Source organism: Phyllostomus hastatus, unplaced genomic scaffold, assembly GCF_019186645.2.
Source record: "Phyllostomus hastatus isolate PE091 unplaced genomic scaffold, TTU_PhHast_1.1 phas_contig_196, whole genome shotgun sequence".
Classification (NCBI taxonomy): domain Eukaryota; kingdom Metazoa; phylum Chordata; class Mammalia; order Chiroptera; family Phyllostomidae; genus Phyllostomus; species Phyllostomus hastatus.
In genome coordinates, this window is record NW_025333709.1 from 41,466,959 (window position 1) to 41,494,035 (window position 27,077).

Here is a 27,077-nt window from a genome sequence, read left to right on the forward strand (position 1 = left end):
CTGAGGAATTTCTAAACATAATCCACTATAGCCTTGTTAGCATAGGCATTACCATCATCTCCATTTTACAGATGAAGAAGTGAAGGCTCATAGAGTTTAACAAAACAGAACCAGTGTTTGAACCTAGATCCTTCTAGTTCCCAAGGCCATGCCCTTCAAGCTTTCTATCAAGGAATAATAATCACTTATTTCATAGGAATACAAGAACTCTAAATGGGATTGGTACGACTATAAAGGTATGGTTTTCAAGGTAGGGATAAAGATGAAGCCAGAACCAACCACCCCAACAAAGGGTACTTGTAAGACCTCCTCTGTTAAAAAATGTTTACTTCACCAGCCTGTAACTGATGCCTGAAGGTTCAGCATTAGGAAATAATTTTTCCTTTATTAGGATGGGAGAGGGTTTGTTAGTGTTTATCCCACGTTTTGAAAGCCCTAGAATAAGCCATTAGAATAAAATTATCAGCTGTTTTCCAACATAACAAGCAAATGAAAGATTTGAATACAACAGTAGATGAAGGAGAGGCCTGTGAACAGAAGTGTAGTTCAGTCCTAGAGAAATGTGACCTGGAAATGGGGAGGGAGTGATGAAAAACAAGGTGAGAGGCCCTGCAGACCAACTTCACCTGGCAATTTTGCTTTAACCGGCTTCTGTAAATTGGACAGGCATTGAATTAGTCTGTCTTTCAAGCAAATGGCAGTGTAAATAAATCCATTTACTCTTTTTCAACATTTGAGAAAGTCTTGGTCCCGACACTGTTGCCATATGAAACAAGGGAGTTCAAGGCAAAACATACTGTTGTTCAAATGCCATGGACAGACACTTAACACTCTCAGTAGAAATTAGTTCTAGCAAATAGCACTGAGGTAGGCTCCTCAAGTTATAAAATTCAGTTTCCTACATACTTCTGTGTGCCTGATGCTGGAATACAAAGGTGAATAGAGTGTGCTTCTTGTTCTTAAGCAATGCAGTCAATAAAATACCACATATTTAGGGTAGAGTGTTAAAGGGGCTGTAAGGGGACTAAACGGTAATGGAAAAAAATAAAATAAAAATTAAATTAAAAAATTAGAGTGCTATGTGACCATAGAAGAAAAAGACATTAAGATTCATCTACTGTACTTACATTCTCACCTGAGTGTTCATATAGTACCTAGCACGTAGCATTTTCCGTATCTCTAAGTTCAAGGTGGTATAAAGCTAGTAGGAAGAACAGCCACGGAGGGCTTTCTGACTCGAATAGTGGTGAGGTGGAGTAGAAAGTAATTTGCTTTCAGTAATTCTATTTCTCATTTAATATGGAAAATATGTATTTGATTTGTATTATGCCCACCTAAGATTTTATATGTTGTCTACTTTGTAAGTTATTGGCACTTAAAAATATATCTGCCTAAAAGATGTTCAGTTGTTGATTCCTTTATTTATGTTACTTTTTCTCATTGAACCACTCAATGACCCAGGTTTCTTATGCTCCTAGTGTATGACCCGCTGCCCCCAAACATAGAGAACCAGATAAATAGGGAAAAAAAAACAACTTTTTTTGCCGAGTCATTGAAACATAGGTTTTATTATACAAGTGATATTTTATGCTCATATCATTTAATTTTAAAATAAACATTATTTTCTTTTATTTATTGATTTTTAGAGAAAGGAGGGAGGGAGAGAGAAACATCAATTTGTTGTTCCATTTATTTATGCATTCATTGGTTGATTCTTGTATGTGCCCTGACCAGGGATTGATCTCCCAATCTTGGTGTATTGGGATGATGCTCTAACCAACTGAGTTACCTAGCCAGGGCTTTATACTCATTTTAGTTTGATTTCACTCAATAGTATACTCACATGGAGATTAATCTTTTTTTTTTTCACTTTAGCATGCCAAGAATCAAGCACTACAAAGTGTCAAATGTGGGAAAAAACTACACTATTGAACTGGAAAAACCTGTAAGTAACTATTTCCTTATTGTTGATGAATTTTTCTTTCTTCCTTCCAAACATACTTAAAGAACACAAAGATGGAAACACAAGGGTGGAACACAAAGGTGGAAAAGCAGACTCCTTGCCTAGGAACACAGTGCTGGAGAAAGAAAGTCATGTTAAGGAGCCCTGAGGTAGCAGATATCCGGGGTGAGAAGTGAGATGATAGAGCAGGTGGATGAAACAGAATAGAAGATAATCTGCTAAAAATTCTTTACTTTTCTTTTTATGTAAATCTTTATCAATATTGTTTCAGGGAGAGAAAATATATTGTTAAGTAGTTGCTTTAAATCTTCCAACACAGCATTTCACTGCTTGTTCCTTTAAAAATTAAAAAAAACTTTTTTTCCATTAGTTGACATTCAATATTATATTAATTTCAGGTGTACAGAGGATAGAGGTTAGGCATTTATTAATTTACAAAGTGATAGCCCCAATCTGTTTAATACCTACCTGGCACCATACATAGTTTTACAATATTGTTGTAAATATTGTTGACTATATTCCCTATGCTGTACTTTATGTCCCCATGGCTATTTTGTAACTACCAATTTGTACTTTTTAATCCCTTCGCCTTTTTCACCCAGCCCTTCAACCCTCCTCCCATCTGGCAACCATCAGTTTGTGGAGGATACAGGGGGATAAATGGTGATGGGCAGAGACTTGACTTAGGGTGGTGAACATGCAGGAAATACAGCCTACAGATGATGTGTTACAGAATTGTGCACCTGAAACCTGTATAATTTTGTTAATGTCACCCCAATAAATTCAATAAAAAGGAAAATTCAATCAGTTTGTACTCTATATATGAATGTTTGTTCATTTATTTTGTTCTTTAGATTCCACAAATGAAATCATGCTCTATTTGTCTTTCTCTGCTCATTTCACTTAGCATAGTACCCTCTAGGTCCATCCATGCTGTTTCAGATAGTAAGATTTCTTCCTTTTTATGGCTGAGCAATATTCCATTGAAGCACATCTTAATCCAATCGTCTATTGATGGGCAATTGAGTTGCTTCCATATCTTGGCTATTGTAAATAATGTTGCAATGAACATAGGGATACAAATACACTTTCAAATTAGTGTTTTGGATTTCTTTGGATAAATGCCCAGAAGCGAAATTGCTGGGTCATAAAGTAGTTCTATATGATTTTTTGAGGAGCTTCCATACGGTTTCCATGGTGGCTGCACCAGTCTGCATTCCCACCACGATTGCACTAGGCTTCCCTATTTTCCACATCATTGCCAACATTTGTTGGTTGGTTGATGATAGCCATTCTGACAGGGGTGAGGTGGTATCTCACTGTGGTTTTAATTTGCATTTCTGATAGTGATTTTGAGCATCTTTTCATATGTCTATTAGCCATCTATATGTCTTCTACAGAGAAATGTCTATTTAGATCCTCTGCCTACTTTTTAATTGGATTGTTTTGTTTTTGGTGTTGTTATATGAGTTCTTTGTCAATTTTGGATATTAATCCCTTATTGAATGTATCATTGGTAAATATTTCCTCCCAATCAATAGACTGTCTTCATTTTGTTTGTTTCCTTTGATCTGCAAACCCTTTTTAATTTGATGTAGTCCCATTTTTTTTTGTTTCCCTTGCCCAAGAAGGTATATAAAAAATATATTACTAAGTGCAATGTCAGATAGTTTATTGCCTATATTTTCTTCTTAGAATTTTATGGCTTCAGGTCTTATTTAAGTCTTTAATTCATTTTGAATTTATTCTTATATATGGTGTAAGAAGGTAGTCGTTTCATTTTTTTTGCATGCCTGCGTCCAGTTTTCCCAACTCCATTTATTGAACAGACTGTCTTTACCTCATTGTATATTCTTTCTTCCTTTGTCATAGATTGATTAACCATATAGACATGAGTTTATTTCTGGGGTTTCTTCAATGTGCTTATTTCTAATGGGGAAAAAGCTGTGAATGCCTACTTGTCTAATACCCACCATGCAGAATTTCAGAAACCCCCCTTTTTAATAGCAGCATAGTAATAAAGAAAGGGTTTTGTCCTTGTCTGCAACCCTCTTCTACCCCAACCGACTTATTGTGGGGCTAATGATGTATCATAAATACTACCTACTGTTAGACACACAGCTAGTACTTTACATACACCATCTAATTTATTCTTTATCACTACTCTGAGGTAACGTCTGTTATGCAGGTGGGAAAACTGGTATTTACATTGATCTCAACCAATGAGGATGTTGTAATGTGGCCTATGGTCTAGGATGCGGAATAAGGGGAAGTTAGCCCTGAGGTCTTAGGCTGCAGTGGTGCAAAGATTGGGCCAGGAAATATCACTTAAATGAAACCCATGGTTCTCAAAGATAATGACAATACATTTTGTAAAACTGAGCTGCTAGCTCTCCTGTCCCCCCATGCCCATTGTATTGATCAGAGAAAGGGTCAGTATGGTTGGATTTGTTTCAACCATAACCGTTAGAGTACAGTAGTGACATTTGCCAAGAGTAAGGCGCCTGCTGATTTGTATACTCCACTTAAACCTTTGCTCTAAATGCTTCCCAGAGCTTCTCCATGCTCATGTCCATGCCTGACTGGGATTTTTCAAAATTTTTAATGAGAAACAGAGAACTAGATTGCTGAAGGGCAATCCAACTACAAGTGAGTGGAAGCAACGGTCAGGGAAGAAGAATGTCTCTGTGAGTGGTGAGCTGGGCTCATTTATCTGTCATTAGCACAAGCTGTCCCCAGTGTAAGGAAAGCTAACAGCCTGGGTTATTCTTCTTCCTTTCACACTCCTCAACACACCCTCAACCAGGCTGTCACTTCCTGAATTTTTCCCTCTTTAAGGTTACTGGGAATATTGGGAGTAGCAACGCATTTGTTATTCCTAGCCAAGCAAATTATCCAGTCACAATGAAATATTAAAATGCTAATTTCTCTGTTTCAAGCAGGAGAAACCAACTATGGATAAATTAAACAAAAATAAATAAAAGAACATAGGAAGCACATAGCATGACTGGAAGGTTGGAAAATCAGGGATTAGGAAGCAGTTACAGTAAAAACCATTTGATTAGAAATCTACTCTTCCGCCTTGTTCCTCTTCTCAAGCTCAAGTTTCAGGAGGGGAGCATTTCTGACCTAATTTGAGCCACACTATCATGCAGTAACTAGGGAAGAGCAGAGTACCTAATTATTGTCCACCAAAATGTAACCAATGAGAAAGGGGAAATTTCTCAACAGGGAATCAGCTATGATTAGAAAGAAGTAAAATGCACAGGTAGGCAAAACCATTCAGTAAGCCATCGAAGTGAGGTATGGATATGACTTTCTGGAGGTCAGGAAATACACAGCAATCTCAACTGAATTTCAGTTGAGCTTTATCTTACTCTATCTTTACACAGGTGACATTGAGCCTTCTCTCACTCTCTCTTTATACAGGTAACACTCCCAAACCTTTTTAGTGTCATTGATTATTTCATGAAGGAGACTCGAGGGAATTTACGACCATTTATATATTCAACTGATGGAACCTTCGGTATGTTCATTTCATTGCTGTACTAAGGAAAGGAAAGCAAAGCAAAGCAAAACAAAACCCTGTATTATGATTTTAATACCTACCAGGTAGGACTTTAGTTCTGCTTTTAAATTTACCCACTTAGAAATCATTTTGTCACTGACCCTGTGAAAATAAGGGAGTACCAATATATCCTGGCGGCTAGAGGATGGGCCCATTCTAGAAAAATAAAAACTCGGAGGCATGTGTTATGACTAGTAACGTCATTTAATTATTCTATATGGCTTTATCAAACAAATTCAGAGATAAGAAGAAAACTGTAATACGCAGTCATGGAAACCAAACAGGAAGTTTAAAGGTAGGGTCTGTCAACAGTGTCAGATGCTCTGGACACATTGAAATGGATGAAGATTAAGGAGAGACTGTGGGAACTGGCCATTAGGCAGTAGATGACTTGAGAGAGAGGTCTTCTTATTCCACCATGAAGGCAGAAGTACAGTGAAGATAACGAGGAGTGAGTGGGTGGTAAGAAACTACAGATAAAAAAAAAGATTATAGATAGTAGACAGATTTTAAAACAGTAACTGCAGATCATTGAACCAAGCATGAGACCCCATGTTCACATAAGGTAAAACTGGCCCTGTTTGTACCTGTTTTTGGCACAGCAGGGGAAGCTGCTTGTGTTTCTCTCCATCCTTTGAAATAATCCCTGGTACATGGTTACTTGATAAGCCATAAGCAGGAGAGAGAAAAATATTTCCAGCTTGTTTGGATTCAGTTATCCAAAGACTGTGTTCCTACAGATCATGAGGGAAAATGACTTTGGCTACCTGCATCATGACATTATCTGGAAAAGCTCCCAAATTAAAAGGGTAGAAGTTTTAAAAGTTTAAGTTTTGAAACATGGCTATAAACCTTATAATGCCAAATAATTCAAAACTCATTCTGAAGGAACTTTAGAAAATTATCCAGTAGAGTGTCTTACTGTTACAGAATCACCCTCAGACTCAGTACAGAAACCAATTCTAAGGTGTGACCATTCAGCTTGTATGAAAATTTCTAATTATAGTCACCTCACTGGTTTTTGAGGCAGCACAGTTCACTTTTAGTCAGCTCTCACGTCAGAGAACCCTTCTTTAATATTGAGTATGAAATATACCTTCCTTTAACTTCTGCATATTAAGCCAATTTCTAGCTTTGAGACAACACAGGGTTTTAGAAATACTGAAAAACGGCCGCAACGCCACCCCACCCTAGTCTCTGACATCTACAGGTTATTGGTTCCTCCAGCACTCTCACTCTTCCATCTCTGACCTTTTCTGTACACTAATTCTGAGCAGCTCTCTCTCATAAAACATAACCACTAGAGATGACACATTATTACAGATCTGTCCAGCATAAATACATTACCTGGGCTTTATGCGGGAACTTAGAAACCTCTGGGAATGAGCTATTACTACTACTAATGAACTTTTAAATTTTTTTTTCCAGAAACTGAAGGATTGCCTGTAACAACTCTAAAATAAGAAAAAAAAAATTTTGGCTGGGGGGAAATCCAGTATAATTTACCTCCGCCATGGATGATACTGTGTTAGTTACCTAGCATTATGTAACAAACCACCTCTAAAACATGCGGTTTCACAAACCACCCCAAAAACATGGTGGTTAAACCAACAAATCTTTTATTTTCTCATGATTCTGTGCATCAGCAATTTGGGCTGAACCATTTTCTTCATGTGGTCCCCAATCCTTAAGGAAGTTGGTTGGGGCCTAACACGAGATCTCAGAGAAGGTGAGATCTGCATGTCCTTGGGCTAGAAATTCTTAGTGTTGACAATAAAGTTCATCAAGTCCTCACTTAAATTATTGAGAGGTTATACACTTTTAAGTGAAAGAATGTTAAACAAAACCAATTTTATCATAGGCTAATTGATACAAGAGTTAAATTCCTACAGGGGCTTATCAATGTTGTAGCAAAACACTGAACTACATTATCTGAGGGCCTGCCTTCTTGGAGCTTTTAAAGAGGAGAAGCTGTGAAGTGACTGAACAATCCCAGGAGTGGTATGTTTGATGTACAGGGGTAATCTTTCTTTCTTTTAAAAATAATTTAATTTACATACAGCAACATTTTTGGTGTCCAGTCATATTAGTTTTGACAACCACCACTACAATCAAGATATGGAAAGTTCGATCACCTCAAAAATGCCTTAATGCTCTTCCTTTGTAACTAGCCCTTTTTATTGTCAGTCTCTGGCAACCACTGGTCTGTTTTCTATTGCTATAGTTTTGCATTTTCCAGAATGTCATATAAATGGAATCACAGTATGGAATCTTTTTTAGACTTATTTCTTTCACTCATAATGTCTAGATTCACACACGTACAGTATGTATTACTAGCTTGCTCTTATTTTAAGGCTGAATAGTATTTCACTGTATGGAAATACCAGTTTGCTTATCCACCCACCAATTTAAAAATGTTAGGGTAGTTTCCAGTTTTTGATAATTATTAATTAAGCTGTATAAATATCATTATACACAATTACTAGTGCCCAAGTGTCTGGTAGAGCAAATGAAAAATTTCTGTGGAGGATGAAAATTATCATGCTGGGCATTGAATTGTTTCTATAATTTTTCTTTTTTTTGTTCCTATAATTTTTCAAATGTAATACTGGCATACGACAAAAAGTAGTATTACACATAAAAATTTAAAATAAGAAATGAGGATTAGTAGAAACAAAAGAAAAGTAAAAACAGATCCAGAGAATTTCAGAGTTTAGAATTACTAAACACATCTTCAGGTATATAAAAGATTGAAAATTATGGCAAGGCAATCGGAAACTGCAAGAGTGACATTTCCATACTTGCAAATAGAAATTTGAGAACTGAAAATACAAAGGGCTAAGAATAACCAAGATACTCTTACAAACAAGCCAGGAGGACTAGTTCTGCCAAACAGCAAAACCAATATATCAGCTATAGTGAAGATAGTATAAAGCAGAAGTATAGGACAGAAACAAAAAATTCAGAAACATATACACACACAGAATGCGGCAGAAGTAGGTTTATAGCTGTTTATAAATAATTAATAAATGATAATACAATAATTATCATTTATCATTATCTATGTTTTGTGTAATTACAACCATAAACCTACTTTTGCCACACACACACACACACGATATGTATGGACATCTGACTATGGTGGCACTACAGAAAAGTGACACTACAGAAAAGAATGAACTTTGGTAAGTGGTGGTGAGGCACTTCCCAGAAAACACAATATTAATCCCCTGTGAAGTAAAAATTTAAATGGCAAAGGCAAAAATAAAGCTTTTAGAAGACAATATAAAGAAGTACCTTCATGACCTTTGGGTACAGATCAATTTTTTAAACTCACAAAGAACTCTAACCTTAAAACAAAAGATTGATACTTATCAGTATTTATTAACAAATTCTTTTTATCAAAGAATACCATAAAGAGAAGTAAAGGCAAGCCAGAGTGGGAGGAAATATTTTCAACTATATAGCTAACAAAGAACAGGATTTGTAAAGACCTTTTACAATGAGAAAAATGAGCAAAAGACTTGAAAAAACACTATAAAAAAGATCAAAGTGGCCAATAAATTTATGAAAATGTTATCAATTTAAATGGTATTTAGGGAATGCAGAGTACAACTTCAATGAGATACACCACGCACCCACCAGACTAGTAAAATTTTACTAATAAGTCTGTTGTTAATACCAGTGTTGACCAAGATGTAGAGAAACAGGACATCTCTATTGCTCAGGAAGAACGGTTGTTATCTAATAAGATTTAAGATATGGATACCCTCTATCCAAACAATTCCATTCCTAGGTTATACCTTATTTGCACTAGGAGATACATATTGTATTAATAATGTTCACTGGGTAACTGTAATTGCCCCAAACTAAAATCATCAGACTTGCCTTCACTCAACAGAATGAGCAAATGAATTGTGGTATGTTAATGCAAAGGTAAATTATGAATGAAGAATAACTACAGACAACATGGATGAATCTTTTGTTCAATGAAAGAAGCAGCCACAGAATAATACAGTATGATTCTATTTACATAAAGTTCAAAAACCATCAAAAAGTAAATAGTATTCTTTAAGTACATACATAGGTGGTAACGCTAAAACTTGAGGTGATTGCTTGGTGGAGGAAGGTATAAGGGGACTAAATGGAATGGAAAAAATATATAATAAAGATTATACATGAAAAAAAAACCCTATCAAATGGAACATGGCTTCAAATAAAAGAAAACAAACACACAAAGACATAGTTATCACGGAAGGTAGGGGAGTATTACTGCCAGAAGGTATGTGTGGGGAAGCTGGCTGGGATTGGAAAGAGACTACCAGGGGGAGTTCCAGGCTGCTGTCACTGTTCTATTGATTTGAGAACAGTGACCTTAAAATGATTCCATAAAACTGCGTATTTACATTTTATGTACTCTTTTCAATATTAATTTTTTGAATTAAAAAAAAAGCTAGGACAAGGTGAGAGAAAAATAAATGCAAATTACCTCATTACTTACTGTGATCTCCAAGACCTCAATTTCCTATTGAATTAGTTAAAAGTAAAATAACAAACTCACACCTAGTGATTGTATTTAAATAATCATACATTTATGATTGGAATGAATTTTTGACAGTATTCATTATGGGTGAATTTTTAGATCAAGAAAACTATTTTCTTTGTCTTCATTTCACTAGTTTTAAAATTGTGGATTACGTTTGGGGTAATTTAGAGGAACTTACCGGTAAGTTAACATAACTGTTTTGAAGTCCAAAATGGACTTGAAAATCTGCAATGAACAGTACAGGATATAGCAGGTCTAGGTTTTCACATGGTCACCACCATTCCCCCGCTGATGTCTTAATGGAATTTCCAGGAGCAAAAAGCACTTTGTTGTCCCAACACACCCAGTGACTGTGTATCTCCATGACGGCATAACTTAAAAATTAGGAAACGCCAAAGCAACATTACCCACAAAATAAAAGGTAAAACTGGAATCTCTGGAGTCAACTATGGAACAGGATTTACAGAGATATTGTCAAATTTCTTAATTTATTTTTAATAAGTAAAAAATTACTCATTGGTACCGTACAAAATCAAATTAATTTTTGCACCTAGAATTGCAATCACCAACAGTAATCTTATGGTACAGAAATAAACAAGACAGAACAAAAAAATTATCATTAACATCAACTTGGCTTTCCAGCTTAGTAGAACTAAACAGAAGATGTTAATGGCAATAACCATTACCCACAGGGGAAAAAAGCCATGACAAAATGGTTTCAGGTGTAATCACAAAATGAACTTAATCCCTTTTGATTTGGTTTGTATCTCTACAAATAAAATTGATAGCATGGTTCTGAATTTACTTTTGAAGAGATATCGAAATTTACACCAAATGGTAAGCTATTAGGTTACAGTTGACTATTACTTAATGGCTACCTAGACAATATCAGGTATTGTCGTGGAGCACAAAACAAGATGGATGTGGGAAAAAGGCTTCTTATAGTCATTTCCTTTAAATTCATCTTGTCCACTTCTCTTCACCTCCCAATGCACAGATTATCTGTTAATCATACAAATTCATCCTCCATTCCTAAAGAAATTTGTTTTCTCAACTGGATACTTTTGCAAAGGAAAAAATTACAGCTGCTGGACAAAGTAATTTAAAGTACTTGTAAATATAATAAAAGGAAAGTTAAGCAAAGGGTATAAAGAGATACCAAATTGGAGTAATATTGATGTGAATTTAGTTTTTATCAAAGTACCTATTAATGGCCTAACAGGAGAGCAGAAGAGAAGCAGCCAGAGGAAAACAACTTCTGGTGGTTAAATTGGCTTTAGAATACAAGATAGTCTTAGAAGAGGGATTGATGGTGGGGAGGGAGGGTGGGTGAGGCGAGGGAGAGCAATGGGGGAAAATTGGGACAACTGTAATAGAACAATAAAAAAAAAGAAACACTTTTTACTTTCACTAAGTTTACAATGTTGAGTATACTCTGTCATTTTAATGAAAGCACTTATATGAACATCGGCAACAGGTCACATCAGAAAACAAAGTTTCTATCAATAAAGACCTAAAAAAATAAATTTTTATTTTCATCAACTCCCTTTCTGGGAATGCAGAATAAAATAATATGTTTCTCTTTAAAATAAAATATTAAATTATTTTTTTCTGTCCATTAGTTTGCTGGAAGGAAAAAAAAATCCAAGACTCAACTAGTGATAACTTTTTAATTTCTAGTTTTCACCTACTTCTAAAAAACACTCCTTTCACAAAACCTTTTCATTTTACAAACTACAACAATCAGGTTTAGAGTTCCAAATAAATAAAAGGGCCACATTAGAAGGCATATGGAAGAATCAACTGGTTAGCCACATTTATCTGTTCACATTCACGGATTTTCTGAGAGGGCTGTCAGAGTCCATATAATACTATTAACATTTAGTCCCAGGTAACATGTGTCATGTGACCTACTGCTCAGGGCTTACAGCACTGATGCTATCAACAGAAGTCCTGATCTTTGGGAGACAGTGATATAACAAACTCTGGTTAAACTAGCTGAGGTAACAGGACAATGAACTACAACTGTACAACTTAAAATGTCTCCTTTTCATCCATCACTATCATCCCTCCGATTCTCACTGATGTTAAAATTCAAAGCCTAATCATCAGATGTGCGGGGTGCCTAACACTATTTTGGGCCTCAGATACTAATCAAATAAATTCATAAATAGGATTAAACTTTTTGGATAGCTGCTTTCAATTCCTCAATCTTTCATCTATTCTGGTCATCGATACACATTTTTTCCTTCTATTCATTCAGAGAGGTTAATCCATAAATTTCCTGTAAGCATTGTAAAATGACATTCCAATTCAAAGTTGCTTGTGATCAATATCCATGTATGAAGCACTAGACAAGTGTACACTATGCTCCAAAATGTTCTGCAATTCTTCAGTGTAGTTTTCTACTGATATTTCCCTTAAATTAAGGCTTCCTCAAAGAGAAATCCATAGTATTGTGAGTTGATTTCTTAGCTTCTGAATTAAGTGCACTCTTTCCAAAATCAAGAAGTCCTGGAATAACTTTAAGACAACTTCTGTTAATCAGTGTCATGACTAAAGTAGTATCTTACTGGAGGTCCAGGCAAATCTTCATCACCATCAGTGTCTGGGGCAAATGACACAGTGAGATCCACATATTTCTTTTCAGTAGAAGGTTTCACAAGTTTATGCATTCTATGAAAAATAACCAAAGACAAATATTTGGTAAATTCCTAAAATGAGTGATTTGCTAATAATCTGGACTTGTACCTAGAGTTTAATTTCATTTTTAAACCTAATAATCCACCTGCTTTCATACATTCTTTTTAACTAAAAGCTCTAAACTCAAGACACCTAACAGTAAATCAATTTGGACCACTGCTGGTAGTGATGAAGAATACAAACCATTTATTCAAAGACAAAAGCAAAAAGTGAAACAAATCCTCTAACACAAACAAACCTGCCTCCCAAGAAACCCAAAATGCTTTTTGAAAGCAATGAATTCAAAAAACAAATTCTCCTATACTTCCTATAAAGATTGGAGGGGTCATATAAATTGTTCTCAACCGTATCTCTGAAAAGAGAAAAAAGCAAGCAAGATTTAAATCTTCAATTGCAAGCTAGCAACATCACAGTAAAAGACATTCTTAAGTTTCACCTTTTCCCTTATATTCTGTTTATCCTATGTACTAAAAAATCGCTTAGACAAATTGGCAGTTACAGAATAGTCACAGGGATATAAATTACAGTGTAGGAAATATAGTCAATAATATTGTAATAGCTATGTCTGGAAGGTACTTGAAATATCGGGGGGACCACTTTTTAAAGTATAGGACTGTTCAACCACTATGCTACACATCTCAAACTAATACAGAATACTGAGTGTAACTGTAATGAAAAAAACTGATGAAAAAAATAAAAACTGTAAAAGAAGGAAACACACTTCATTTATGCTATTGTTAGTTCTACTGCCTTAAATCAAGTAATCATCTATATACCCTATTATTGGATTAGCTTCCAGACAGATATCTCCAATTTCTCCTCTACCTCCAATATACTCTGCTGCCAGAATTCTCTTAAAATGTAAAAATGTTATGTCATATATCATGTACTTATCTCATGCCAGACTCTGAACTATAAAATCTGTACTCCTCAATAGTAGCTCTTTCCATTTTGTAAATATATTTTGTCCCATATATAATTTTCATTCTTTCCACCACTTATTCTACCATCACATCCTTAAGTCATTCCAAAATACTTGATTTCTCAAATAGATCATTTACTCTCTTTATTATCACTGCATGCCTTTGCTCAAACTAAGTGCTTTTGTCTGATATAATCCATTTTCAATGGTAGTTCAAATAAAATCTCAAGGTTTGACTTAGTACCCATAGTATTCTGTAAAACCTTTATTATAATAATTATTCAATTTCATTTTAATTATTAACATGTTACTTTGCCTTAGCAGACTGTAAAGTCCTTGAGAGCAACGGCTATTTGATGAAGATGTATGACAAAATATTAACAGGAGTAACATTTATAGAATATTTCTTTTTTGTAATATTTCATTTATTTATTTTTAGAGATGGTAAGGGAGGGAGAAAGAGAGAGAGAAACATTAATGTGTAGTTGCCTCTCATGTGGCCCCCACTGGGGACCTGGCCCGCAACCCAGGCATGTGCCCTGACTGGGAATCGAACCTGTGATGCTTTTGTTCACAGCCCGAGCTCAATCCACTGAGCTACACCAGCCAGGGTATGGAATATTTCTTTACTTGCCATTACACTACTAGCCATTACTATTAATGTTCAATAGCTATGGGCATGCACAGTCATCCCTATTTGTGGACAGGATACTAAGTTTCAAAAAAGTTCAATAAGCTACCACTTCACATGACAAAACAAGTAGCTGAGGAAGGATGTGAACCCAGGTCTTTCTGAAGCCAGCTTGTACAGGTGCTTTACAGGTACTCAGTAAGTCATCTGCTAAATAAACAATGTAATAAAATGTAAAATTTTCACAAAACATGTCATGCTGGAGACTACAAATATCGGCCAACTCTATAAATCATTTTTGTGCATTATTTGCAGCAAATTTTAAATTTCACTAATTAAGACACTCAGATTCAGTCATTTTGACTGCTGTTAGGAGTAAATCACATACTTTTACCTAAACTTTGATAGCCTCTATATTTAATTTTCCAGTGTGCCTCCTTCGATTCCTGTGAGTCTTTTGTACACAGTGTGTGATACTTACGTTAACTTCAATCTTTTTGCATGACCAGGCATTACAGGAACATAAAGCATTTTGACACCCTGTACCACCATGGTTGGCTCAATTCCATACTTCTCCTGAAAATGAATATTCAAAAACAGAAACAAAGCTTTATCTAAATATAAAGTGTTAGGTGACAATGTTTTACTACCAGTAGAAAAAGAATAAACAAATTTGGGTTAAATAATATTTATAAAAATCTCCCATGAAATTACGTACAAAAAGTAACACTCAAAGCAAATAATGTAATAAAAAGTAACAGACTCTAAGCAACTAAGTGAATGTGTCTCACTTTTACTGCATTTATGAAATCCAAGAGGGTGAAATCTTCTTTTCCATGTATAGTCCATCTGTCCCAAATTGTAAATGATACTCCATTTCTGTTGTAAAAAATATTCAAAACAAAACCATTTTAATTTTCTTCCCTTTAGTAACAAATAAAAAAAAATAACCCAGAAGTCCATTATTTGTAATTTAGCTAGATATTAATGTAGGGGAATAAAGAAAAATACAACTTCTAAAAATACTCCTTAAGCTCTTTCTCCAACACACCACACAGGTAACCATTTTCATCAGTTCCTTGTTGATCCTTCTAGTGTCTCATTATAAATCAGTATGCCTTAGTGAGAGTTTTCTCCCCTTCTCTCTTTTTAAACACCTGCATCAGTTTCACAGTGGGGATGTTCCAGTGCCCTACTACTGGACACTTGAGTTTCTCCATCTTTGCCTATGATAAGCAATGCCTGAATGAGTATGTACATGTAATATTTAAAATGAACGTATATGTCTGCATATCTGAAATTAGTGCTATATTCCCCTTATTATGGGTTACACTATTTTACATTCTCATCAGTAATACATGAGAGTTCTTTCTCACATTCTTGCCAAGATAGGTACTTTCAAATTTTGGGTTGTTGCCAATCTGAAAAGTGAAATGTGGAGGTCCAGTGCAATGCTTTGCTTTGCCACAAAGCTTTTGGAACTAGATACATTTTATGATCCATTAGTAAGACACTAGAGTGTTTTCTAATTCATCTGAGTTAGGTAGAGGAAACCATAAGAAAGTACAATGCTAAACAGTGTGGCAGACTACATGTTGTGAAAGTTCTACGGCCATTTCAATCACAAAAACTTCAGAAACATCGTGTTTTTACTTGGTCTTAAACCGATGGCAATATGCATACAGAAGGAAAAGAAATGTGAAGCCAGTATTTTTCCCTTTTGAAATGTAAAAATTTTATTTCATTCTCATTATGCAAGAGAAACAAACCTTCATGCATACCTGATTTCAGTTTTTTTTACTTCAGATGTTTCTGTAAACACTATAACTGGAATGGCTAAGTTAAGGAAACAATTTTTGTAAGCTTCAAAAGGATAGCCACCAGCTACTTTGATCATCTCCAATGCAACCTAAATAAAAAAAGTCATTTGATTATATAAAAAGCCTAAAATTATTCATGACTTTAATTAACTGTATTTAAGTTTCCTAAATTCTTCTGAAGCATTTCTCTGTACAGAGTAAAATCAACTATTAGACTAAAGTAACACAAATTTCTTATAAGTCACTTACTTTAGCATGTTTTACATTTTCAGACTTTCCACCTGTCCTACATGTAGTGAACAAAATTATTACAAAATATATTAAATTGACCAGGTAATACTACCTACTTTGAAAGACAGCAGAACTAAAGAATACAATAGTCTAAAAACATTTTTAATATAGGGGCAGAAAAATTATATAGCTTCTAAGAATAACACCATAGTATAGTATAATAACTAAGGCCACCATAAAGACTCTGAATCATTAAGAAAAGATTAAATTGTAAGAAACCCAAATCACAAATAGGAATTACATATTTTTAAGGCAAAGAACTAAAATCCAACAGCAAAGATTTGGACAGTTCATTTTATTCAAGAAAGAGAGCACCTGTTTTGTATGGAAGACACAAAGATGTTGAAGAGGAATACTGCCTGTAAGAAAAATTAGACTCTATCTTGACAAAGCTTATTTTTCATATTAAAATATTTGTATGCATGTAAAACCTCAAAATGTAGATTATTTTTAGAAATACCTTAAAATTTTAAATTATAAGATCCATATGTATCCCTCCTTCTCTAAGGTCTCTGAGTGTTAGTTGAAGATAGTATAATGGGAAAAAGAAAAAAGAAGAGATGAAAAAGAAGCATTTTCATTGGAAGAATAATAAACTCACCAAGCCAGAAACTGCAGCAGTGGATGTTGCTATAGCAGGTATAATTTTACCAGCTATGCGCTTTGTTTTGAAACGGTCAGCTGGTTTAATGCTATACATTTTGGCACGAAGATTTGATGCAGCTGTGATGAAATCTACGTGTCCATTATGATCATCATCTTTTTCGAATGAAAGGACTGCCATCTGAAGGTCACCTGATAATAACAACGAGGAAAACAAAGTTTCCTAGTGAGTGGTAAAGGTTTTACTACCTGAAATGCTTTGTGGTTTTACTTCTCTTATAGATTCCTTTCTGTTCACGCTTTTAAGTGACAGAAATATACCAGAAAAATCCAGGGAAATGCACTTATTGAAGGGCATTAGAATAATGGCTTTAATACTACTAAATTAGAGAAACTTCCATATTATAAGAATCTTTCTAAAAATAATAATAATAAGATAGCCATGTACCACACCTGCTGGTGAGTGGTTTACAATAAAAAGGCAACACTGGCTATTGCTTGCAAGTTGATTTCAAAAATACTACCCTGAAACATTTGGCCTCTGAAAACCAATAGGTAAGTTGGTCAAATAAAAATATGTAACTTTTTGAAAGATTTCTAGATCAGTGCTTCCAAAACTCATTCAGCAGATAGCTGTAGTGTGATCTGTGATGAAATGAGAAGAAATGATAGTATTTGTTTCCCAGAACTATAATTAATAAACTAAGATAATTACCTTTTATTTGCAAAATAAATAGTTGGAGAATCCAGGCTGTTTTCTGTAAATTTTACTTGTCTGTACATAAAATCCAAAAGTTTGGGAACTGCTGATATTTATATAATAGAAAGATGGTGAGCAGGTCTAAAAACATGAGCTAGTAGCTCTGTTTTTAAGGAATTAAAAGTTTGGTTTCCCTATATTTAAGATCAAGGATGTATGTAGGTCAGTTTGTATTCTCCATGTGTAATTAATTCTGAAGACTAAGAAGCCAAGAAAAAAATATCTGCTTAAGCTTCTTTACCCTAAAGTGACTTAACTGGATCTGTCTAAAGGTTAGTCTCCATAAAGACTCCCTTTTTTGTTCGTTATAGTAGCCATAAGCTAAAAAGAAGTCACAATAGAACCTTAAGGACTGAAACAACCAGAATAAGGGCCCACCCAGGTAGCTCAGTTGGTTGGATCCACCAAGGATGCAGGCTCAATATCTGATCAGGGCACATACAAGAAGCAACCAGTGAATGTATAAAAACAGGTGGAACAACTAATCGATGTTTCTCCACCCCACACCCCAAAAAAGGACTCAATAAAAAGGTTTAAAAAAGGAAAAAAGAACAATAACAAACTCACATTTTAGCTTTTGAGGGTAGGGCAATGGTGGAGAAAATTATCAACTCAGTCACAGTTAAAGATGAACAGTCTAGTATCAGTATTATTGTTGCTATTGTTTAATCCCATGAGCTTTAGAGTATAGAACTTGGTGAATATAAAAATCCCTATAATTTTACACCATTTTAATAAAGAAACGCCCCTTACTTGTGGTAACTTTGTTAGATGAAATAGCCTTTTCTAGTTGGAAAACAGCATTCCTCTCATCTTCACTGCTGACAGGAACATGGTCTGGTTTCTGTGCTGTTTCATCTGTTTGAATAACCTTTAAATATAGTACATATATATTTATTAATGTTATCTAATGTTATTAGATACACATCCTGTATCTAATTGGCTACATGTTTTATCAAATAAGTCATTAAGAGGAAATACTCCATTTAATTTAATCAGATTATTAATCATTATGGTACAATGTATTTTACACTAGTACGTTTTATTATAGTATGTATTCTTTATTACCTGCCTCCTAATACTGACACCTAAACTCCATGAGAATCTTTCTCAGGATCTTCACCTTGTTAACTAAGCCTTATTACTATTGGGGTGGGCAAAGGAGGTTTACAGTTGTGAGGATGCAGAAGTTTTTATTTTTGCATTATTTTTATTAATTATTGTATTATTTTCCATATGAATAACTGTAAACCTACTTTTGCTCACCCTTATATATCTAAAACAAACATTCACAGTGGGTATTAAAAATATTTACTGAATAGTTTGTAAGATCTGAATTTATATGGTTCTCTTTTAAAATTCCACACTAACATTAAGTTAATATTAATCAACAATTTGTGATTCTCACAAATCTACTTCAAACTAAACTGCCTGGCTTTAACGAATACAGAGCTGTTTTCTGTATTCAAAGAAACTGAGGAAATCCATAAAATACATAATATAGGTATCCCTTAAATATTTGTTGATTGTTGACAAACTATTCTTTTCCAAAGAATATGTCTTCCTCCACAGAGATGCAGGGCAACATATAAAAGTAATTTTTCCTTAAGGAATCACTTACTGGACATTGCATGAGGGCAGTGAAGGTACCATATTTTGCTGTGTATTAGGCACTGCCATGTATACTGAACGCCCACGTTTTTGGCCCAAACTTTCAGGGAAAAACATCTTCCATTTTCATTTTTAATTTAATTTTTAATTTGTATTTAAAAACAAAACTGATAACTGTATTCCAGGGTATTATTTTGCATAGTTATTATTATTGTTTTCTAGTTATACTTTTAATGCCTAAGCATCAATATAAGAATTAAAAACATTTATATAGTTAAGGAATTAGTATTCCCCATGTATAATGCACACCCTTATTTTTCCTGCAAAAATTTGGGCAAAAAAGTGCAACATTACACACAGCAAAATATAGTAATATTCTCAAATTAAGAAACTAGCTACATCATCACTAATTAAAATACTCTCTTACTTAAAAAACACATCTCATATTTTTATACATTTTTAAGAAACATTCAAAAGTCAAGGAATCAGAAACACATTTGTCAGAATGTGTAGTTGATGTGTTTGGTTGTGGCATCAGTTAACTAGAAGTGCCAGACCCTAAAGGTTTGGTGTGAACTGCTTTGAGTTCTGAAAAAAGCTTATACAATTCACATTAAAACTAGTCACACTGATCAGGATAATGTATTACCCTAAAACTCTGATAGAAAAAAAAAAAGTAATTCAGACCAGAAAACATACTGAAGAGAAAACAATGAAGGCTAGTACAGTTGTCGATGCATGTTTCCTTGGTTCTCTCAGTTCTGCCCATTCGAAACTTGGGCTAGGAACCTTCTTTGTACAGAAATGCTGTTTACCCTTTCTGTACTTTTATTCTTAATAAACTACAAGTCATGAATGTTTCACTTAGCAAACCCATCTACTTGTAAAAAATCTGCTGCCTACAAGTTTTCCTCTTCCCTAAAATACAAATGCAGGGTGGAAGACTGCGCACACCACTTCTTTCTCCAATATTTCAGAGAGGCAGGCAATACTCTGCATTTTCCAGTATAACTAAAGGGTAAGAGAATCAGAAGGTTGTTTCAGGGATGATTTTTAGAGTGCATTTCAAAACGTACATAATGAAAATGTAGGGAAAAAAACTTAGTATTTTCAAACTTTCCTATTCACCTTGCCTAAATGTCATGTTCCATTTTTATTATTATTCCCTGTATCTTTCTCTTTCCAACATATTTGCCTGGCAAATCCCAACCCTATTACATCCAATTTTCCATGTGTTCTACAGTAGCATCCAAGCAGTAATTGCCTTTTCTCCAGCTACATTTAGTGGAATACACTAAGTGGGTTACCATTAAATAGATGCTCAGTGCTGTCTCACAATTCTACCACATCTTCTAATCAAGTGACTTTCCCACTCCTTGGGGCAATTATTTCATACCTTACTTTTTATGCTCAAACTTCATCTTCTCCTTCTTACTCAGAGCTATTAAGCTTGCTTCTTTTTTCAAGTAAGAAAGTAACAATCCTTTTTTTCTTTCACACTCCAGTTCCAATTCCTTACAAATCCTGTCAGGGCTACCGCAAAATACACACAGAATCCAACTCCTTATCCCAACTCCCTGTTACCTATTACTTCATCATTTTTGCCTATAATCTCCTAATATCCTTCTTACTTCCTCTCTTTTGTCTTTATATAATCATTCTTATCAGAACAACCATAGTCATCGTTTTAACTATTAAGTCAGATTGTGTCCTCTGCTTAAAATCCTCCACTGGCCACTTACCTCACCTCAATAAAACACAAAGTACTTTTCGTAACTCCAACTACCCCTACAGCTTAACAATAACCCATAACTTTTGGATTAACTAACTCCATCTGCCTTTCCAATATCACCGTCTACCATTCTTAACTTGCATATTTTTCCTCTGGAAAAACCCTGGTTTTCAAAATCCTTTGAGGCCATCCTTTGGCCTTGTTCCTGCTGCCTGCACTGCTCTTCTACCAGATAACAGAACGGCTCACTCCCTCACTTCCTTCAGGCTTCAGCTCAAATTTACCTTATCAGAGAGCCTTTCCCCTTCCATCCCATATGAAATATCACCTGCCTCATTGTGCTTTCTTTTTTTCCTGTTTTATTTTTTCTTCTTAGCACTTATGCCCACTTTGCAATATTTTGTAATTAATGGCATCTTTTTTTAATAGACTGCCCTGGCTAATTAGAATATAACTTCTACAAGAGCAAGGATTTTGTTTTGTTTATTCACTGAAGAATTCGCCAAGTTTAGAATGGATTTGACATGCAGAGAAGTTCAGTAACTATTTGCTGAATAAAAGAATTTCTAAACATACCTTACTGGAAGGTTTAAATTCTTGAATCTTTACTTCGGAAAGAATATTCAAGAGGGCATCTGCTGATATGTCCTGTTTTTTAAGAAAGTAATTATATCAACAAACTTATTCTTTAAATTCTGAATTCTAAAGCTAAAATCATTCTATAAAAATTCTTTTTCATACTAAAATATTTGAATAATTTATCATTTGACTATTTACTTCCATAAATGGATGTATTTGACTATCATACATTCATTTATGACATTTATCTTCTACAGAAATATCAACTCTAAAGGCTGGGGGAGAAAGTGGTATGTGTGAAAAAGTAGTTATTTGTCAAAAACCTTGAAATCTGAGTTCTTTTCACAAATTTTTATAAAGGTAGTTTTATGACTACTTGTGAGTATCAGACTGAGTACTTTGAAATCAGGATCTATTCATTGTTTTACAAAGCCCCCTATATAAACTTATTCTTAATAAATAAAATAAATAAGTGAATAAGTAAATACCTTTGGACACAGGAGAATATTTAAATGGTTCAAGATAAACTTGGATAAATGTAAAGTTATCAGGTCCATACTTACTATTAAAAAGCTGCTTAGAAAAAACTGAAACAAACTGGCTTTGAGAACACCTATGACACAGCATAAAATTACTAGTCCTTTTAGCCCTGGCTGGTGTGGCTCAGTGGGTTGAGCGCCAGCCTGTGAACTGAAAGGTTACTGGTTTGATTCCCAGTCAGGCCACATGCCTGACCCAGTCAGGTCCCTGGCAGGGGGGTTGTGAGGCAAGCACACATTGATGTTTCTCTCCCTCTCTTTCTCCCTCCCTTCTCCTCTCTAGGAATAAACAAATAAAATCTTAAAAAAAATTACTAGTCTTTTTACAAAAAGGATACCAATCTGTATGCCACTATTTTTATCAGACATTTACAGTACATTTTACTGCACATTAACTCTAAAAAGGATTAATCTACAACAGGCATTTTTATCTGGATCCAAAACTGCTAGATCCATTTGAATCTGGATCCAAAATAGCCAGTATTAATGATGAATCTGGTTCATATTTTCCCATTCAGCCTAGATAAAATATAGCAATTCATTTAGCTATAATATGCATTTGTGGGGGAAAAAAAAGACTAATGCAAATCTGCCTCTCAAATAAAACTATACTATTAGGTCCTTTAGAGTTAGTCAATGATTTATATCTAAGACAATGAATATGACGAAAAAGGTTAAGAAATATCAATATGGGGTAACATTTTCAAATTTCCTGAAAAGTATATAAATATCACAAAATAAGCCAAACAAATGTTAGAGAATCTCTATGAAATATTTTTAAATTCCAGGAAATAGTTCCCTTTGGGTTTTCAGAGTAATTATAATAAAAGTTAATAGGATTGAAATGTTTTGAAAATAAAGACTGCTTTTACAAATATTTGTTTCACTACTTAGAAAAATTTACTTTCTTCTACTTAGTAATGCTGCGATGAGATTTTAGTTTCTGCTATGTTAGAATGGGCAACACTAAAACAAAATAAAAAACATATTAAAGAACAATTCTCATAATATATAAATATATTCTGATGATGCAATTAACTGCTAAGTCACCTAATTCTACTAGCCTGGCTTTGTATCATTGCTATGGCTTGAAGAATATCTTACCTCTTCTGTAAATGGAATGCAATAGACTGTAGCATATAATTTTGCAGCATTCAGAAGGAAACTGAAGTGCCTTTTGAAATTAAAAAAATAAAGTGTGAATATAATTTCAAATCAGATGTTTAATTCATCAGAAACTATACACATTACAACGTTGCAAAGTAACTACAGAATTTTTGTTACAGAATTATATATTTTTAAAATTCGGGCAGTGAAATTCTGGTCTAGAAGTAAGCATTGCAAAAGCTATAAAAGAGAAAACATCAGATGTTTATCCTGATAAGCAGTCACTGAAATTTAGATAGAAATCATGATTACTCTAGGGATCTGGTGGCCAGAAAAGCAAAAATTAGGCTAGCAAAAGAAAATTCATAAGAAAATATTAAACATTTAGTTTTAGAGTGTATATCAAGTTCAAACTAAGCAAATGAGTTTGTCCAAAAACAAGTTTGACAAGAGAAATAGTCAGGATCAGGTGACTAGAAACCTAAAATAAGCACCAGATGAAAAAACTAAGCATAAAAGAAGGCTTACAAGCTAAGTAAGTGTTTAATTAAAAAATATACATACATGTGTGTAAATAAAGTATATATCTCATACCAATAGGTATACAGGTATTCACTCAAAAACAAACTCCTCTGAAAATTAATTTGAGATTATTTAGGGAGATATTTAATCATTTTTACCCCCATATAACTTAAGTTTCTTACATACTAGCTTCATTAAATAGAAAACATTGGCTGTCATTTTACTTCTTTATGGATAAAGTCATAGATGTGACACTTTGGGTTCACTTTAGAAAAGATAAAAATAATAAGATTATTTATTGCAGAGATATATTAATAGAAGAGATGGAAAAAAGTGTTATGACTGGCTTGGTTGGCAAGACTATGGGATGTAATAACTTAGATTAACAGGGATGTAATAATTTTACACTAAAGAGTCTGAAATTTTCATCCAATAAGATAAGCCTACACAATGTTCCAGATTTACAATAAAAATGTATACAAAACTGGATACAAAACTTACAAAGGTTCATTGAAATCAAATTTTATTGGAGAGGGAGGCCTCTTCGGTGACTGCCAAAACAAACCTAACAAAATACAAATATTATTTTAAATGGAGGCAGGCAGTAACAAATTACATTAAACTTTCTTCTCAACACTCACTTGGTTATACTTACTGCCATCTTTTAATCGGGTATCTAGAGGGAAACAGTGAAGAAGCTGAAGAGCCTGAAGAAAAAAACAGAAGGTAAAAAAAATTAAAATACGCAGAAGATATACAGTGAATTCTCCAAGCCACTCTTGCACTACATCTCTCTTTTCTGGATTGTCATGCTCCCCCTTCCCCTACACCTGGAATTAACCTCTTTTGTTATTAAAAAAAATCAACACTTATAGTTTGTCATTATAAAAAATAATATAAACAAAGCCACTTCAAAACACAGTCTGAGTGGCCATCCAAGGAAATACCTTCAAGGTCTTATTCCTCAAACCTTTGGAATGGTACAACTGGGTGAAATAACCACTGGACCGGGCCCACCCACCGTATTGCAAACAACTGTTTGCAAAGCTAACAGGAAAGCATTATGACTACCAGACTGAAAAATTAAAGATATTTTTAACAATTAGCAATACTATCCCGGCATCTGCATCTACAAAAATTTCTTCTTTAGAGTATTAAGACCCATAAAAATTCCTCCCTTCTGTTCATGATATTTTCCCCCTTCTCCCTCTCATGAACACCCCTCGCCTTCATCTCCTGATGGGAACACTATACTAGTTTCTACCTAAATCACTCTTTCCTAAATAACTGTTATTTTGGATCTCTGATAAATTGCTTGTTGCCTCTTAATTTGGCCCTTTGTGTTTAGGTTAACAGCATCTACAGCAAACACAAATATAGATTATTTCATCCCTTTTTACAGAAATGCTGGCATATTTTACATATTCTGCTACTTTAAAGAGCTAATCCTTAAGACAAAAATTTAAACAGTAAAATATATATTATTTTTTATTTTAGACTTATATATTTGAGATTTGCTTAAAAACATCTGAGGAAGGGTATCCTGGATGGAGTTACGGATGAAAACAAGATTATAAATTGATAATTGTTAAACCTGAAGAAAAGATATATGAGGACTATATGGGGGTTCATTATACTATTTTCTCTATATTTCTACTGTTCAATTTTTCCATGATAAAGTTAAAAAAACCTATAGAAGATAAGGACTACAAAGAATTCTTTATATTTTTAAACAGGAGGTCACTGATAATCATGATAAGGATAAATTGAATAGCAATGGGGAAAGACAATTTACTGGATGAAAACTTGGACAAGGTGAGTAGAAGCCACTTTTTCCAAGAAGCAGAGCCAAGAGAAAAGTGAAAAGCAAGGATGAGTATAATCAAACAACTTTTTAAAAAAGATGAACTTAATTTATCTTCCAATAGGTAAATGCCTAAAGAGAGGAAGAGACTAAAGAGAAAGTGCAGGACACCTTCTAGCAACTGTGTTGTTGGAGATAAGAATAACAGTTAATTAGTGAGTATTTATGGGGCAGGTACTATTCTGAATGCTTTACATGTATTAATTCATTTGAGCCTCATCAATGTCCTGTGAATTAGGTACTAATTTGTTATCTTCATTTTACAGATGAGGGAAGAGACACAAAATATGATTATCAGACACAGTGGGGAAGGCAAAATTCCAACCAAATTTCTGACTGAATATCTCTATTTTCTCAGTCTCTTGTTTTCCCCTGAAAAACAAACTACTTTAACACTACTGCTGAAATGCATTCCTTACACTCCAGTGGGAACTTCTATTGAAAAATCCAATTTTGCACACAGAAAGAGAAGGATCAGTTAAATGCATAACTAACAAGCCACTGGGTGAAGTATAAATGTATTCTTTAATCAGTAAGACTCAAAGAGAAATTAGTTGTGTGCCCAGCACTGGTTTTCACTGAATCTACTACTTATTTCTAAAAACTTTCCACAAATAAAGATCAGACATTTAGGACCAATGAAATTTACTGGGTAGTCATCAAATGAGCCAAGCTCAGAACTTAATGTTTTGTAATGCACACTTACCTTATGGTTAAAATACTTTTCAAACTTTAATCTTGCTAACTCTACACACTGGAACCAATTCCTAGGTCTTCTGCTAAGTAACTTAATAGCTTGAAAACAGCCTTCTAAACTGTGTCCAGTTTGTAGCTTCTAGAATGAGAAAACAAAACAAATGCATTTCCAGTTGAACACCAGACACACACACACACACACACTCTCTCCCCCAGGAAATACTGGCCAATGTTTGAAGTGCCATCTCTTGTGTCTCAGGATTTTTTTCCAATGCAAGTTCCTTGTCCCTGACTTTTTCCTCTCCTCCTTTCTCTTCTCTTTTTTGGAGGGTAAACAGAAACAAATAGCTCATGAAATTTTAGCTAAAGTTACATGTTTCCCAAGTTATCTTCATATCTTGCTAGCTATTAGTACGATATACGTACCTCCTAAAAGAAGTACGAAGAATGTTTTATACTAAAAAGCTGGCATTGTTAGTATAGGATTAAAATAAAGTAAGAAAACATCTTTGAAGTGCCCTCACTAGGAGTAAAAAGTCTGAGATATTACTGGCCAATTGTGAAAGTTTCACTGGAACTCAAAGAGCTTAACAAACTGTTTTATTATTTGCAGTTCTTCT

At 34.3% G+C, this 27,077-nt stretch overlaps 2 protein-coding genes across 2 annotated transcripts in view; one reads left to right on the top strand and one right to left on the bottom strand.

The window, feature by feature from the left end:
* The window catches only part of STAP1 (signal transducing adaptor family member 1), a 39,087-nt gene extending 28,670 nt beyond the window's left edge, over window positions 1–10,417 (top strand). The window contains exons 7-9 of the mRNA XM_045834151.1: window positions 1,876–1,945; window positions 5,393–5,489; window positions 6,960–10,417. Coding sequence (XP_045690107.1) covers window positions 1,876–1,945; window positions 5,393–5,489; window positions 6,960–6,994 — 202 coding nt within the window. The 3' untranslated portion in view covers window positions 6,995–10,417. The remainder of the gene's footprint in view (window positions 1–1,875; window positions 1,946–5,392; window positions 5,490–6,959) is intronic.
* A 136-nt stretch (window positions 10,418–10,553) lies between these two features.
* The window catches only part of UBA6 (ubiquitin like modifier activating enzyme 6), a 79,473-nt gene continuing 62,949 nt past the window's right edge, over window positions 10,554–27,077 (bottom strand). Inside the window, exons 23-33 of the mRNA XM_045834150.1 lie at window positions 26,468–26,596; window positions 24,553–24,604; window positions 24,399–24,462; window positions 23,373–23,442; window positions 21,727–21,798; window positions 18,561–18,678; window positions 17,046–17,239; window positions 16,115–16,242; window positions 15,125–15,212; window positions 14,815–14,909; window positions 10,554–12,753 (exon numbers count right to left, since the gene is read on the bottom strand). Of these exons, the coding sequence (XP_045690106.1) occupies window positions 12,618–12,753; window positions 14,815–14,909; window positions 15,125–15,212; window positions 16,115–16,242; window positions 17,046–17,239; window positions 18,561–18,678; window positions 21,727–21,798; window positions 23,373–23,442; window positions 24,399–24,462; window positions 24,553–24,604; window positions 26,468–26,596 (1,146 nt within the window). The 3' untranslated portion in view covers window positions 10,554–12,617. The remainder of the gene's footprint in view (window positions 12,754–14,814; window positions 14,910–15,124; window positions 15,213–16,114; window positions 16,243–17,045; window positions 17,240–18,560; window positions 18,679–21,726; window positions 21,799–23,372; window positions 23,443–24,398; window positions 24,463–24,552; window positions 24,605–26,467; window positions 26,597–27,077) is intronic.